Below are 13,333 nucleotides of genomic sequence, written 5' to 3' on the forward strand. Positions count from 1 at the left end.
GTGATGCCGCCACCGGAAGGTGACAACATAAAGACAAGTCCCCCCCTTTGTTTTTCTAACAGTTAAATGGATGATGTGAAATGTAGAATGTAGATGGGTCCGCTTGATGTGGGTGTGAGGCAGGCATTTGCAAAAAACTAAAATTAATGTTTAGGGAATAAATTTGAAACTTTATTTATCCCTGAACAGACCTGCCTTGACCGCTGATCATCCCGGTGCACTGATCTGCTCTGCGCAACCAAAAGGGGGGTGGGGGGTGAATGGCAGTATGACTGAATAGACCAGTGTCCAATCAGATCTTCGATGGGCCGGGCTCCACATTTGTCCCAGTCCCGCACGGGCCCACAAAGTTTGTTTATTCGCAGAGTACAGTGTGTGATGAAAACGTTTTAGTAAGTAACCCCCTTTCTACTCATAATAATCAAATGAATTTGATTTGGACTTCGGATCACACTGTGGACTTTGGGGAACGCGTACCGATGCCGTTTACGCACGGAACATGCTCGTGCGATGCCGCGTTTCAGCACACAGGGAACCTCGCTTGAAACTCTTCAGAGAGTAGGTGTCGGTATACAGCACAACAACAGCTGAATTACAGCGATTTTAATACAAGGGCGGAAGACGGACTATCGAGTTGTAGAGAGAAGAAAGTTGGTTGGAGATCGCGGAGGTTTGAGTTGCGAGCGTCCAGTCAATCCATATCTACAGGAGGAAAAAAGAAAAGAATAACTATGATAGCTGCATGATATCTGTGAATGATTGAAAGATACTGTCGCAGGCATGGACTCGAGACGCTGACATTCCCCTGTAGTAGTCAAGATAAGCTTTGACTTGGCTAACAGAAGGGGTTAAACCGTATCTAAAGGGAGTTTGGAAAACCCAGCCTTTCTTCCCCATACGGATCAACTCATTGGGTGGGAGCTGAGAGAGACACAAGAGTCCCCAGCAAATCAGGAGCTAATTGATTAAAGAGACTTCATTTGAATAGGAGGGGGGCTGGCGAGGTGCCAATCGCCTTTCAAAGAAGCCCCGTATGATTAATCGCACAGCATTATTGATAATCATAACGGGGCACATGCGCGGTGGATGGGCTCGATTTGCGTAATTTTTGAGAAGGTTTTGTAGTCATTTTTTTATTCTTTGCCTGCTGATGTGCCAGCCAGCATGTCGCGGAGGAAACAAGCGAAGCCGCAACACTTCCAAACCGACCCTCATCTGCCTTTATCGGAGCACAATGGTGAGTCCCAGTAGCCTAGCGCTCCTTCTACCCAAGTCAAACGACTTTCTTACACCTTTTATGTGTTTTATCCTGTCTAGGGTCAAAAATGGTAGTTAACGTTGATCACTTGAATCGGACTTTATACCTTTAGCTTTTGTTTTTTTCTTTGCAAATTTCGTCGTCCTCTTAGTGAAAGTCAGGCAATGTTAAGTAAACTTATTCTCGGGATATACATAATTTCACTTTATTTTAATTGTAAAGTAAACTTTAAAAATTTCCACATTAAAGATTCTTTTATCGGTACTATATAAATGCCTGCAAAATACAAAATAGTTAAAGAGAATAACGAAAGTGCATGGCGCATTTCTCTTCAGTTTTATAATGTGTGTGGGTGTGTAGGTGCGTGTGTGTGTGTGTGTGTGTGTGTGGGATAAAAGTTTCAAAACTTTTCGATCTCCACTATCGCTTTAAATCGGGTTTCTCAACTACAGTTGAAAGTCTCCTGTAATGAGGAGCCGGCTCAGTTTTCGGTCCTCTTTGGGGCTTCTCTGCGTTCAACGCTCGGTCTTGATGCGTCAACATGGACCAGCCTGTGGCTCCTGCCGAAAGTCTCAACTTTTCCTGGGTCCCGGACACAAAAATACCGCATTCGTGTGTTTCAGTCTTGTCCTAGAATGTAGTGGCTCTACAGTGTTTTCAGTGTTTTCTCCTTTTTGTTTTAAAGTTCGTTTCAGCAACTCCCTGCCTCCGGTACATTATTGTGCCTTATAGTTTGGATGAAAGAAGGGCAAACTGCTCCTCGAAGCACATATGATCCTGAAAATATCCCTTTTTACTAAATAACAGCACAAAGGTTGTGTTTCTCAGTCGGAGACATGCACCTGGTTTATTTTATTACACAGTAACCAGCAGTTTTCTCCACAAAAATCATCACAAATCCAACAGGATTATTATTTTTTACTGCAGCGCTTTTAGAGAAGATTATACCTGAAGCCTGTCGGTTTTTCCTTTTTTTGTGCGCGCGTGTGTGTAACGTGAACTATATGCCCTTTTAATGGTGCTCTAGCTCCTAAAACATGAAATCCGTGCATACAAAGTGCCATTCAGAACTGGAAATCCAGGACTGGCAGTGGAGCTCTCACAGGGGCCAGCGAAAGCCAGTGGATTTGCAGTTAATTGTAAATAGTTACATCTTTGTTGAGAGGAGAATATAAAACTATAAATCTTCTAAAGGGTGTGATAACATTGTAGGATAAGATTATTAACCCTTGAAACTGGTGACGTTGCTTTGGAAGATGTACTTTTGTTGACCGACCTTTCTATCAAGCACTGGTTACCAAGAAAATTGCGTTTAGCCAGTTTAATTTTTTTGTAATTTAAAGAAACGTTCTTTAATTGAATGGAAGGTTTCCTGTTCTCTGTCACGCTGTATGATTTAATTTTGCTGCACTACAGTTTTTTTTAAATTATTTTACTTTGTCAGAAAAAGTATTAGAAATACAATATGTGATAAATTAAATGTATGGATAAAAAGATAGCATCCACTAGACCTGCTGGATTTGGCCTATATATTTAATCTATGCAATGGAAATATTGCGAAGGTACAGCATGAAAAGCTTGTGTAGATCATTTGAAACAAGCACTTGTTTTCTTTTAGGGGAAACGTCATGTATAAAGTATTATTTCCATTCCCATTTCATGTGATTTAAGAACATGATGATTAATGCAAAACCTATTTAATTCTTGTATTTCCTATAAATCTATAAATTAATGAGGAGCTACTGTTGTCACCAACCCTGCAGACCTCAGAATGCACAATTTCTGAGTTATGTCCGAAACTATGTCACATAATAAAATTGATGCAAGTGTGGTCTGTGTGTGTGTGTGTGTGTGTGTGTGTGTGTAATTATAAGGGCAGGGGCATGTTGTCTTTAGCCTTGGTTGTATTTAGCTGAAACAGTGCTCATAGTCAATCTGCTGTGTGTCTTCTGGAGAGTTGTGGTCAGGGGAACTGAAAACAGAAAGTCATTGTATTTGTAGCTGAATATCAGTGATGCTGAAGGCCATAGTTACTGGGAGGTCGGAGTGAGAGCCACAGAGGGTGGGATGTCGAGCTGTTTTAACCTTTGCCAGTGTCCCTCTGTGTAAAGGTGATGAGAGTTCAAGGCTCACTGTGTTCCTTTCTGCCTCACCATTGACCCTGTAGATTGGAGCTGCAGGCCGCCCAGCAAGGCCTCGAGTGTGAGTGTGAGGCCTTATCAAACGTTGTGGCCATCCCCTTTCACCCTATCAGAGTGGCCCCCCTAGAGTGCAGATTGGCAGGGCAGTCCCCTTTGAACTGATGTTGCCAGCAAACACAGAGCTCAGTTGCTTGTCATTTTGCCAGTGTTTATGTGGTGTGAATCTAGGTGTACCCTGAAGCACTTGCTTTGCCTTTTTCCCTCCCCTTAAGCTTTAAGCATGTCACCGGGGCAGAGCTTCTGAGATTTGAGTCTTGTCCTGAACCACGGCAGCTTTAGTGGAACCCCATCTAGTGTTCAGTAGGATGAGTCCAGAGAGCTGGAGACGATGTGAGCAGAAACCCTCCTGAAGTTACAAGTGTCAAGAGGCTCACAGAGGCCCCCTGCGAAAAAATAATGTAGGATCTCTCAGAGCTCTATGTCTACTTTTTCTCCTAATCTTAACTTTGCTGTCTCTCATATTCAGACTTTGGTCAGTCTCTTCATGGCTCTGTTGTCTGCTCTTTGTCTCTCCTGGCACTCTTTACCTCTGCTTATTCAATACATTGTGCTTTTGATAGAGATTCTATGGAAGTTTTAGAGTCTCCAGCTTCATACCAGCTTGACTTTATCTTAATTTTAATTCGCAGTTAATCCTTGCTATTTTGGGAATTAAGCCTAATGCTAGCACCTGCGCTGTTTGCTGTACTAGTCCTGTGTGGGCAGTGGATTTGTAGAAATGCAGTGATTTAATTTGTTTACATTTTTTTTGTCATTAAGTAAAGTAAAACACAGTATTGCAAATTATAAAGAGTAAATCTGTAGCCATGTAAACATAACATTTTTTAAATAAATATTATCTTTGATATTATGTTTTGCAGCTGTAAGAGCACTATTATTGCTTTCTTCTCTGACATTACAAACTTAAGATAAAGTTGGTGAAGAGCAGACTGTGCACTACTAGACTGCTCAATTTTGATCAAAATGTTGGGCTTTTTTTTTTACCAGTTCCTTATAGTTTATAATATAGAAATACAAAAACAACTTTAAGAATACATGTAATCTGTTTTCTCCTTCATTTGTGTGTAATTATAAATTCTAGTAATGCTTTTTTCTTTATTGCCATGTTAAAAAATAATAAGGAAAACCTGTCGATTTGTAGGATTTCTGAAAATTTGCTAAATCTAAAATACTGTCATCTTTGTTTGGAAATTGTTGTAATTGTACAAACACAATGCCCCTGTAGTGTGTGTATGAGTAGAAATAAAATAAAAAGTAAATAAAGAATTAAAAAGTGTTCACCATTGTTTTTCCATATAGAATATTCATAGTGTGTAGGGAGTTTATTTTTCAAGCTCTGCATATTAACATATATGTACACATACACTTTTTATTCTCCATCTTTCAAAAGTTCTGTCCCTTTTTGTATGACTCCAATTTTCATCCCAGTCAGTGTCATATCTTTGAATTTTCTTCACACTAATTTGTGTACAGTTAGTCTTGAGTAAAGACAAAAGGTGTTTATTTAATCCTTACATTTCTCACACTATGAACCAAACAGAATTAGCGCTCGGTAGGCGGGCGAGTGGAAAGGGGGCTTTAACATGAAAAGTTATCATTAAAGTTGGGTCTTCCCTGGTTGCATGGTTTGGTGGTGTGAGGGCCAGGGTTTACTGTCATGGCAACTTTGTGTTAGCTGATGTCGCTGAGCAGAGAAACAATGAGGGAGATAATCCCTGAATTAAACAGGATCTGCTTTGAGTCGACTGAGATGAGCAGGGCCAGGCTGTGCCGATGATCCCCGCCGCTCCCATGCTGTGCGAACAATGGGAAGGCATCCTGTCTCTCTGTGGGGCAGGACTGCACTACTCTGGGTTTCATTTGCAAATGAATTCTTGGCTACGATGAAAGTGTTGAGGGGCCAGAGTCACAATGAAAGGGATTCATAGAGAAATGCAATTTGTAAATCAACTTGTATGTTAAACAGTGAGATTTTAGTGTGACAAAAGGAGAAAAGAATAAGGAAAGTCTGGAGCACAGCAGTGGCTCTGGGGGCAGGGTGTCGTCTTTCTCTTTCACTCCCTGACTCGTCCTGTTTATTAAAATGGAAAATTCAAAAACCTGTTTCTGTGCATATTTGAAAAGCTGTCATTACTTTTTGACTTTCATCTCAGTGACAACAGAATCTGCTGTGTCTGTATTGCATATCGTGTGAGCTGGTATGTCCAGTTTCTCAGTTTGGGCAAGTTTGTGCTGCATGCATTCTGATGTGCCACCCTACTCTTTAGTTATGACAAAGGCATTTATGTAAATAGATTGTTTTTCAGTTTGTTTGTTTTTTTTTCAAGAAGAATTTACTGATGAGTGCCTATTATGTGGTTGATAAATGTATTCACAATTATGGAACAAAACTCTGGTGACTTTAAAAAAATTGTTTTATTCTTTTCATTAAGCTGATATTTTAACCTTAACAAATAATTTCATATTGTACATAATAAATATGTTCCAGTTTACTTTGTACCTCTTTTTTTCCTTTTTAATTTTTTTCTTTTAGCTTTTTTTGTGTTTATTGTGTGCACATAACAGTTTAGATGCCACAAACTCTGCTGTCCATGTCTCGCTTTGATTGTGGACTGAGTGGATACAAATTAGTTTAGTGACATAGATAACCTGTCCAAGATGCCCATAGTAGGCTGACAATGAGCAAAGTTGACAGCAAATTGAAAGTCTAATAAGTCCTTCAAATGCTTGATTTGAACCAAGTGGACAAGTAGACTTTGAAGGGCATGGAATATAGGAAATCAATGACTTTCTATGAAATTTCATTAAGACCCAGTGTCCTCCCTTCACTCTATTCTATATTTTGATGGATTATCTGGAGAAAATGATTACCTCTGGTTGGGTTGATGAAACCCAGATGTACATCTTCAAAGATCACTTTTAAGTAATATTTGAGTAGCTCCCATTGATTTTGTATCCCCTTCTATCACAGCCACTGCATTGAATATGTTTTTTCCTCATTTCTGCTGGCTTAATGTTGCCTTTCAATTGTTGTTTTTGTGAACACATCAAGGGGATAGTGTAAAACAGATTAACGTAAGATGAACAACAATGGAATTTGAGGTGCTAAAGCTGCTTCTTCAGCTGCAAAACATTACTGATCACTAATCCTCTGTTTCCTCTTTTTCAGGGGACACAGAACTTAGCTCAGAGGATCCCCGCTGTAAGGAGTCAGATGTCCACGTCTGTGGCAGATGTTGTGCTGAGTTCTTTGAACTATCGGATCTTGAGGAACACCAGAAGAATTGCACTAAGAATCAGTTAGTTCTCATAGTGAATGAAAACCCTGCCTCCCCCACTGGAACTTTCTCGCCTGGGTCTCCTCCCCATAATCCCGATGACCAGATGAATGACACAGCTAATAATACTGATCAAACAGAGTGCAGTGACCTTTTGGAACCTAACACTCTTGAAAAAGACGAATCCATGGATGTGGATGTTTCCGGAATGAGCAGTGGTCATGAGGAGGAAGGCAGTCATACAGAGACCAGGAGCCCCATCAACACAGTCAGCAGCCATGGTGGGAGGGGTACCTCCGACCCTGCAGTGGCTACATCAGCTATATCTGCCCCTCTACCTCAGCTCAGTAATCTCACTGAACTGGGGAACTTCTCTATGATCAACAGCAATGTCATAATCGAAAACCTTCAGAGCACTAAAGTGGCAGTGGCCCAATTCTCTCAAGAGGCCCGTTCCACTGGGGGTCCCAGGGTGGCAGTGCCAGCCCTGATGGAACAGCTCCTAGCCCTACAACAGCAACAGATACACCAGCTGCAGCTTATTGAGCAGATTCGCCATCAGATTCTGCTACTCGCCTCCCAGTCCCCAGAAGTGCAGGTTCCCCCAGCTTCTGCTCCAGGCACAATGGGTCCTGCTGCCAGCCCACTGACCACACTCAGTTCACATCTCTCCCAACAGCTGGCTGCAGCCGCAGGGCTAGCACAGAACCTGGCTAGTCAGTCAGCCAGTATTAGCAGCCTAAAGCAGCTGGCTGCAGCAGCACAGCTACCTCAGACCAAGCCAAGCAACAGTGAGACATCTCAGAGCATCAGCACACTGGGGCCATCAACAATCAGTACCCATTCCTCTGACAAGAGGCCGAGTCATATGAGTAGCCTTCACTCTCAGCTCAGCAACTCTCCACTAGCTAAGTCATCCACACCAGCATTTGGAATAGGTAGCTTGTTAAGTTCTGCAGTGAATCCCCTTCTACCTCAGCCCCCACCTGGAAACCCCATGTTCTCTAGCGCTCTGCCCAGTGTTGGCACCACTGTGGAGGACCTCAGCTCTTTAGCAGCTTTAGCCCAGCAGAGGAAAGGCAAGCCGCCAAATGTCACATCATTTGAACACAAGAGCAGCTCCGATGATGCTTTCTTCAAGCATAAGTGCAGGTTTTGTGGCAAGGTGTTTGGGAGTGACAGTGCCTTGCAAATCCACCTGCGCTCTCACACTGGAGAGAGACCATACAAGTGTAATATCTGTGGCAACCGCTTCTCCACCCGTGGTAACCTGAAGGTGCATTTCCAGCGTCATAAAGAAAAATATCCACACATTCAGATGAACCCCTACCCTGTTCCTGAGCATTTAGACAACATACCAACAAGCACCGGCATTCCATATGGCATGTCTATGCCTCCTGAGAAACCTGTCACCAGCTGGCTGGACAGCAAACCAATTTTGCCCACTCTGACTTCCTCAGTTGGCATGCTGCTACCACCAACCATGCCGAGTCTGCCGCATTTCATCAAAAAGGAAGATCATTCAATAGCCATAACTAGTCCTTCTGTTACTTCAAAGAGTGACTCAGGTTCTGCTGAGCCCTCGACTAAAAGTAATGATGGAGTGTGTGAAGAGGGCGAAGGTGCAACTCTGCCTACCTCAAATGGGAAAAGTGAAGAAGGCAGCCACTCCTCAGGCTTCATGACAACTATGAGCTCTGCCTCAGAGAGCACTGCCGAGTACACAACATCTAACAGTCCACCCATGATGACCAACCCACTCATGCCTCTTATGTCTGATCAGTTTAAGGCTAAGTTTCCCTTTGGAGGCATTCTGGATCCTCTCCAGGGGTCCGAGACCTCCAAGCTACAGCAGCTTGTGGAGAACATTGACAGGAAGGTGACAGACCCAAACGAGTGTGTCATCTGTCACCGGGTGCTGAGCTGCCAAAGTGCTCTGAAAATGCACTATCGCACTCATACTGGAGAAAGGCCCTTCAAGTGTAAAATTTGTGGCAGGGCATTTACCACCAAGGGAAATCTTAAGACCCACTACAGCGTCCATAGGGCCATGCCTCCTCTTAGAGTCCAACACTCCTGCCCTATCTGTCAGAAGAAGTTCACAAATGCTGTGGTTCTGCAACAGCATATACGTATGCACATGGGTGGGCAGATTCCTAACACCCCTTTGCCAGACAGTTACCCAGAGTCCATGGCCTCTGACACTGGTTCGTTTGAGGAGAGAAACTTTGATGATCTGGACAACTTCTCTGATGACAACATTGAAGGAATGGAGGAGGGCCCGGATAGCAGTGTCCCAGACACACCCAGGTCAGCTGACGCCTCCCATGACAGTCTGTGTAACTCCCCAACACCCCCTGAAATGATTATCCAGGAGAGGCATGAAAAAAATGGTCAAGAGAATGTCCACAATAATGAAACACAGGAGCTACAAACCAACCAAATAAAGGCTATGGCAAATGGTTTAGTTGAGGGGGATTGTCTCACCAATGACTCCTCATCACTGGGAGGGGATGTTGAAAGCCAAAGTGCTGGGAGTCCAGCTGTGTCAGAATCTACCTCCTCCCTGCAGGCTCCATCCCCCACTAGCATGCATCCACAACCACATAAATCCCCCAGCCTCGAAGAAAGGCACCAGAGAGCACTATCCCTGGAGCACACCAGTGCTAGCCTCTTGCATTCTCACCCATCCAGCATTGGAGCCCTGGACCTGACATCTGTCAATCCCTCAAAAGATCCCTTGGGCATGATATTCCCCTTCCGTGAGCGTAGCACCATCAAGAACACATCCTGTGACATCTGTGGGAAGACCTTTGCTTGTCAGAGTGCCTTGGACATTCACTATCGAAGCCATACCAAAGAACGGCCATTTATTTGCACGGCCTGTAACAGGGGTTTCTCCACCAAGGGCAACCTCAAGCAGCACATGCTAACCCATCAAATGAGAGACCTGCCCTCACAGCTCTTTGAGCCATCAAACACCAGCCTGTCCTCCAGCCCAACCTCTTCCCTCCTTTCTGTAGGCTCTCTTAACAAACCCGAGGTCAACGGCTTCCTCCATGGCCTCCACCCAGACAACAAGGACATGCCCCCTGGCTTGGTCACATCATCTGCCTCTACTTCCCCAGTGCTTTCTGCTGTTCCACCACGCAGGACACCCAAACAACATTTCTGTAACACCTGCGGGAAGTGTTTCTCCTCCTCCAGTGCTCTACAGATCCATGAGAGAACCCACACAGGGGAAAAACCTTTTGCCTGCAGTATTTGTGGTCGGGCTTTTACCACCAAAGGAAACCTCAAGGTAAATGTCGAAACAGCTCATCTCCTAAAAGTTTGTGCATGAGAATGCTTATGTAAAATGAGTCCCAGAGCTGCTGTTTCATTTTATATGGTGTGTGAGTGCACTAGGCATCAAGGGGTGGTAATGTATAATTTATTGAATGAACAACTATGTGAGAGAAGTATGTTTGTGGAAATGCTGATTCACACAGCTAACATGATTACTGGGTAGAAATTCCAAAATGTGGAATATTAAGAATGCTTCAGTATAGAGGATTAATTTTTGAAGGCAAACAGTATGAGCTTGGTCAGCCTGTATTTTTCTTTAACAGAATCGGTTAAAAAATATCCTAAACATGAAGAAAAGGATTTGCTTAATAAACTACAGAAACCTAGGAAAATTTGTGGACCTAATGTAAAGTTATGTCATTTATTTTTGAGTGGGTCAATCCTTAATACTAGTAAGGAATCTGGACTACATGTTAATTTTTAAAGGCTGTAATAAATCAAGCCCTGGCAGAGATATGTGCCTTAATTAAAGTTACTCCACTATAGCAAACACAGACAAGTCTGGACCTTTTGTAGTAGTTTGTACATACAATACATTAAATTGTAACTTTAAAATTATGACAGAAAAAACACAGTTAAAATGTTGTTTTTGTCATGGAAAGGGTATTGGCAGAGGTGAAGTGTCACATGCAGTGCTGGCCAGAGCAATGACACTGGACAGTGCAGTTTCACCTCAAGCCTTGTGCTCCCGTGTGTGATGAGTAAAGGTTTAGTAAGGTTTAGTTTAACCAGCATATTTCAGTCTTGCTCAGAAAGACGGGTATAACATCCTGGTACAACTCACAACATACGTGAATAATTGGTCTGATTGTATGACGCTATTTTAATTTGGAGTTGAGCATTATTATTACTTTTCCATTGCATCATCTCATGTGCATCTCTTCTGGCCAAGTTTGTAAACATTACTAATTTATATCCCTTTCACTGCTCTGTCTCTTTCCTCCTCCTTTAATTTTTTTCTCCCTCCTCCCTCTCTCTCCGTGCAGGTTCATATGGGCACACACATGTGGAACAGTGCTCCCGCCAGACGTGGACGAAGGCTCTCTGTGGACGGACCAATGGCTTTCCTGGGTACTAACCCAGTCAAATTTCCAGAGATCTTCCAGAAGGACATGGCATCAAGGGCAAGCAATGGGGACCCAGCCAGTTTCTGGAACCAATATGCTGCAGCGTTCTCCAACGGCCTGGCAATGAAGACAAATGAAATCTCTGTCATCCAGAATGGAGGCATCCCACCAATATCAGGTGGTGTTGGAAATGGGGGTAGCTCTCCTATTGGTGGCTTGACAGGCAGCCTAGACAAGCTGCACAGCACAGAGCCCAATGCCGCTCTGGCTGGTCTGGAGAAAATGGCCAACACAGAGAACGGGGCCCACCTCCGGTTCACACGCTTCATGGAGGACAATAAAGAAATTGTCACCAGTTAGTCTGTGTCCTCAGTTCTGCACAGACATATGAAGACGCTGAATAGCATACTGTACACATATGTAGACACATACAGAAGAAGAGAAAGAAAGAAAGAAAGAAAGAGCACGACGGAGACAAAATCATCTGAACTGCTTTGCTCGCCATTGAATCTTTACAAACATGAGTGTGAAGACAAGTTGCTTTTTTGTACAATGTACATGTTATAGTTTTAAGGAGCTTATTTATTAGTGATTATAACCTTGCTTGAGACCAAGTGGAAGTATTAACAGTTAGGTTTTTTTTGTTTTGGAGCCAGAATGGGTATGTATGGGTGCTTAAAATGTGCTTTTGAAACTTAGAATATCTGGGTAGAAAACATTACCTTGATATTAAGTTATTTTCTGTCTGTAGTAGTTATAACCGAACTGTTGATGTTCATGTGATGCATTAGCTCTGTAATAAGCAAACAGACTTGCTGTAAATAATGTACACTGATCTTCTGTAGATGGTCTAACATCTGTGTGCTCCCTCCCCTCATCAAAACAAAACTATGAAATTCAGGCCAGGAACTAAATGACATGGTAGTTCCTTTATTTCCATTTCTTGTTTACCTTTATTTTATTTAAGGAAGACAAAACATTGACGTTTGCTACATTTCAAGGGTTTTTTTGTGTTAACTTGTTTTGTTGTTACTGTTTCTGTATATTGTACTTTCTACTTTTTGTTTACTTCCGTATTTTTTCCTTTTTTGTTGCTTGTATTTTTGGTGTTTGTGAAACCACAAAAGTTGCTGAGAGGGGAACATTTGGTCTGGTCTATTTCCTGATTTTTGGAACTGAAAGAGCCAATCACGTGAGCAGGATTCTCCTTTAGTTTCACAGCTGGATTTCCACTTGCTGCTATGTCCCAGCACACTCACTGACATCAAGTGCAAAGTTATGTGTTGAAGCTTCTGTAAATACGTTCAGATGTGGAAAAATAAATGTACATATAACTCACTCAAGAGAAGTCCATCATGGCCAGGGGACAAAGTGATAGTGTTTTTATAAATATAAATATCTATTGGGTTTGACAACCTTCGGACTGTTACATGCACTTTCTTGGAAAGTTGGAAGATCTTTATGGGTCCAGTTTCTCTACACTTTAATACCTACTAACAACTAAGATACTGTAATTCTTTACTCTAATAATCAAATACATCAGTTTTCCAAAAGAACTGTTGTGTGTTGGTGTGGTTTTATTCCCTCGGGTTTTATCTTATCATTCAAAAATATGCTGACAGTTATTTTAACACATGAATCATTGACAATCATTGTAAAGAAGAGCAGAAATAAAAATAAACTCTGAATTATTTGCGCTCAGGACAGCCTGCGTAGCCAAAGCAGAAAGGGAGGCTTGGATGCAGTCACTGATTGGTGAGAGCTGGTTTGCTCTTTAATTTAAAATGATCACAACACAAACCTCACAGTTTGTGTTGCCAGTCCCGCACATCGCCACGTAATCGCTAATTCTCAGAATTAAGTTGATTCAAGGCTTTTTAGGCGGAATGAAACAGTTCTCATCTGCTCTCTAGGTAGGAGCAGTAGATTGTAAAAAAAAAAAAAAAAGAAAAAAGCTCAGCTGGGAAAACTGTTGTTTTTCTGCATTTATATGTTTTAAAAATGTATTTGCTGGAAATAGCACAGTTTAATAGGCATACAGCCACGAAATGGGTAGAACATTTGTCTTAAATATATATTTTTATTAAAAATGGACGATCTACTTCAGTGCCACAAAGCTCCAAAAGAAGTTGTCAAAATGATCACACGGTTATCTGTACAAAGCCAATGACGACTTTGAAG

The 13,333-nt window shown here is 42.3% G+C and overlaps 1 protein-coding gene across 1 annotated transcript; it reads left to right on the forward strand.

The window, feature by feature from the left end:
* The first annotated feature begins 355 nt into the window (after positions 1 to 355).
* On the forward strand, positions 356 to 12,708 carry sall1a (spalt-like transcription factor 1a). The gene is made up of 3 exons (XM_020592466.1): positions 356 to 1,237; positions 6,629 to 10,038; positions 11,072 to 12,708. Exons 1-3 carry the CDS (start codon positions 1,165 to 1,167, stop codon positions 11,510 to 11,512), a joined length of 3,924 nt encoding a protein of 1,307 aa, XP_020448122.1. The 5' UTR covers positions 356 to 1,164; the 3' UTR covers positions 11,513 to 12,708.
* Positions 12,709 to 13,333: the final 625 nt, after the last annotated feature.

Source organism: Monopterus albus, unplaced genomic scaffold, assembly GCF_001952655.1.
Source record: "Monopterus albus unplaced genomic scaffold, M_albus_1.0 scaffold17.1, whole genome shotgun sequence".
NCBI classification, from domain to species: domain Eukaryota; kingdom Metazoa; phylum Chordata; class Actinopteri; order Synbranchiformes; family Synbranchidae; genus Monopterus; species Monopterus albus.

Excerpts from the sequence above, each read along its gene's own strand:
- sall1a (XM_020592466.1), top strand. The coding sequence starts at position 1,165 with ATGTCGCGGAGGAAACAAGCGAAGCCGCAACACTTCCAAACCGACCCT. Across the intron at positions 1,238-6,628 it reads GCCTTTATCGGAGCACAATG|GGGACACAGAACTTAGCTCA; the intron begins GTGAGTCCCAGT and ends CCTCTTTTTCAG. Across the intron at positions 10,039-11,071 it reads CCACCAAAGGAAACCTCAAG|GTTCATATGGGCACACACAT; the intron begins GTAAATGTCGAA and ends CTCTCCGTGCAG.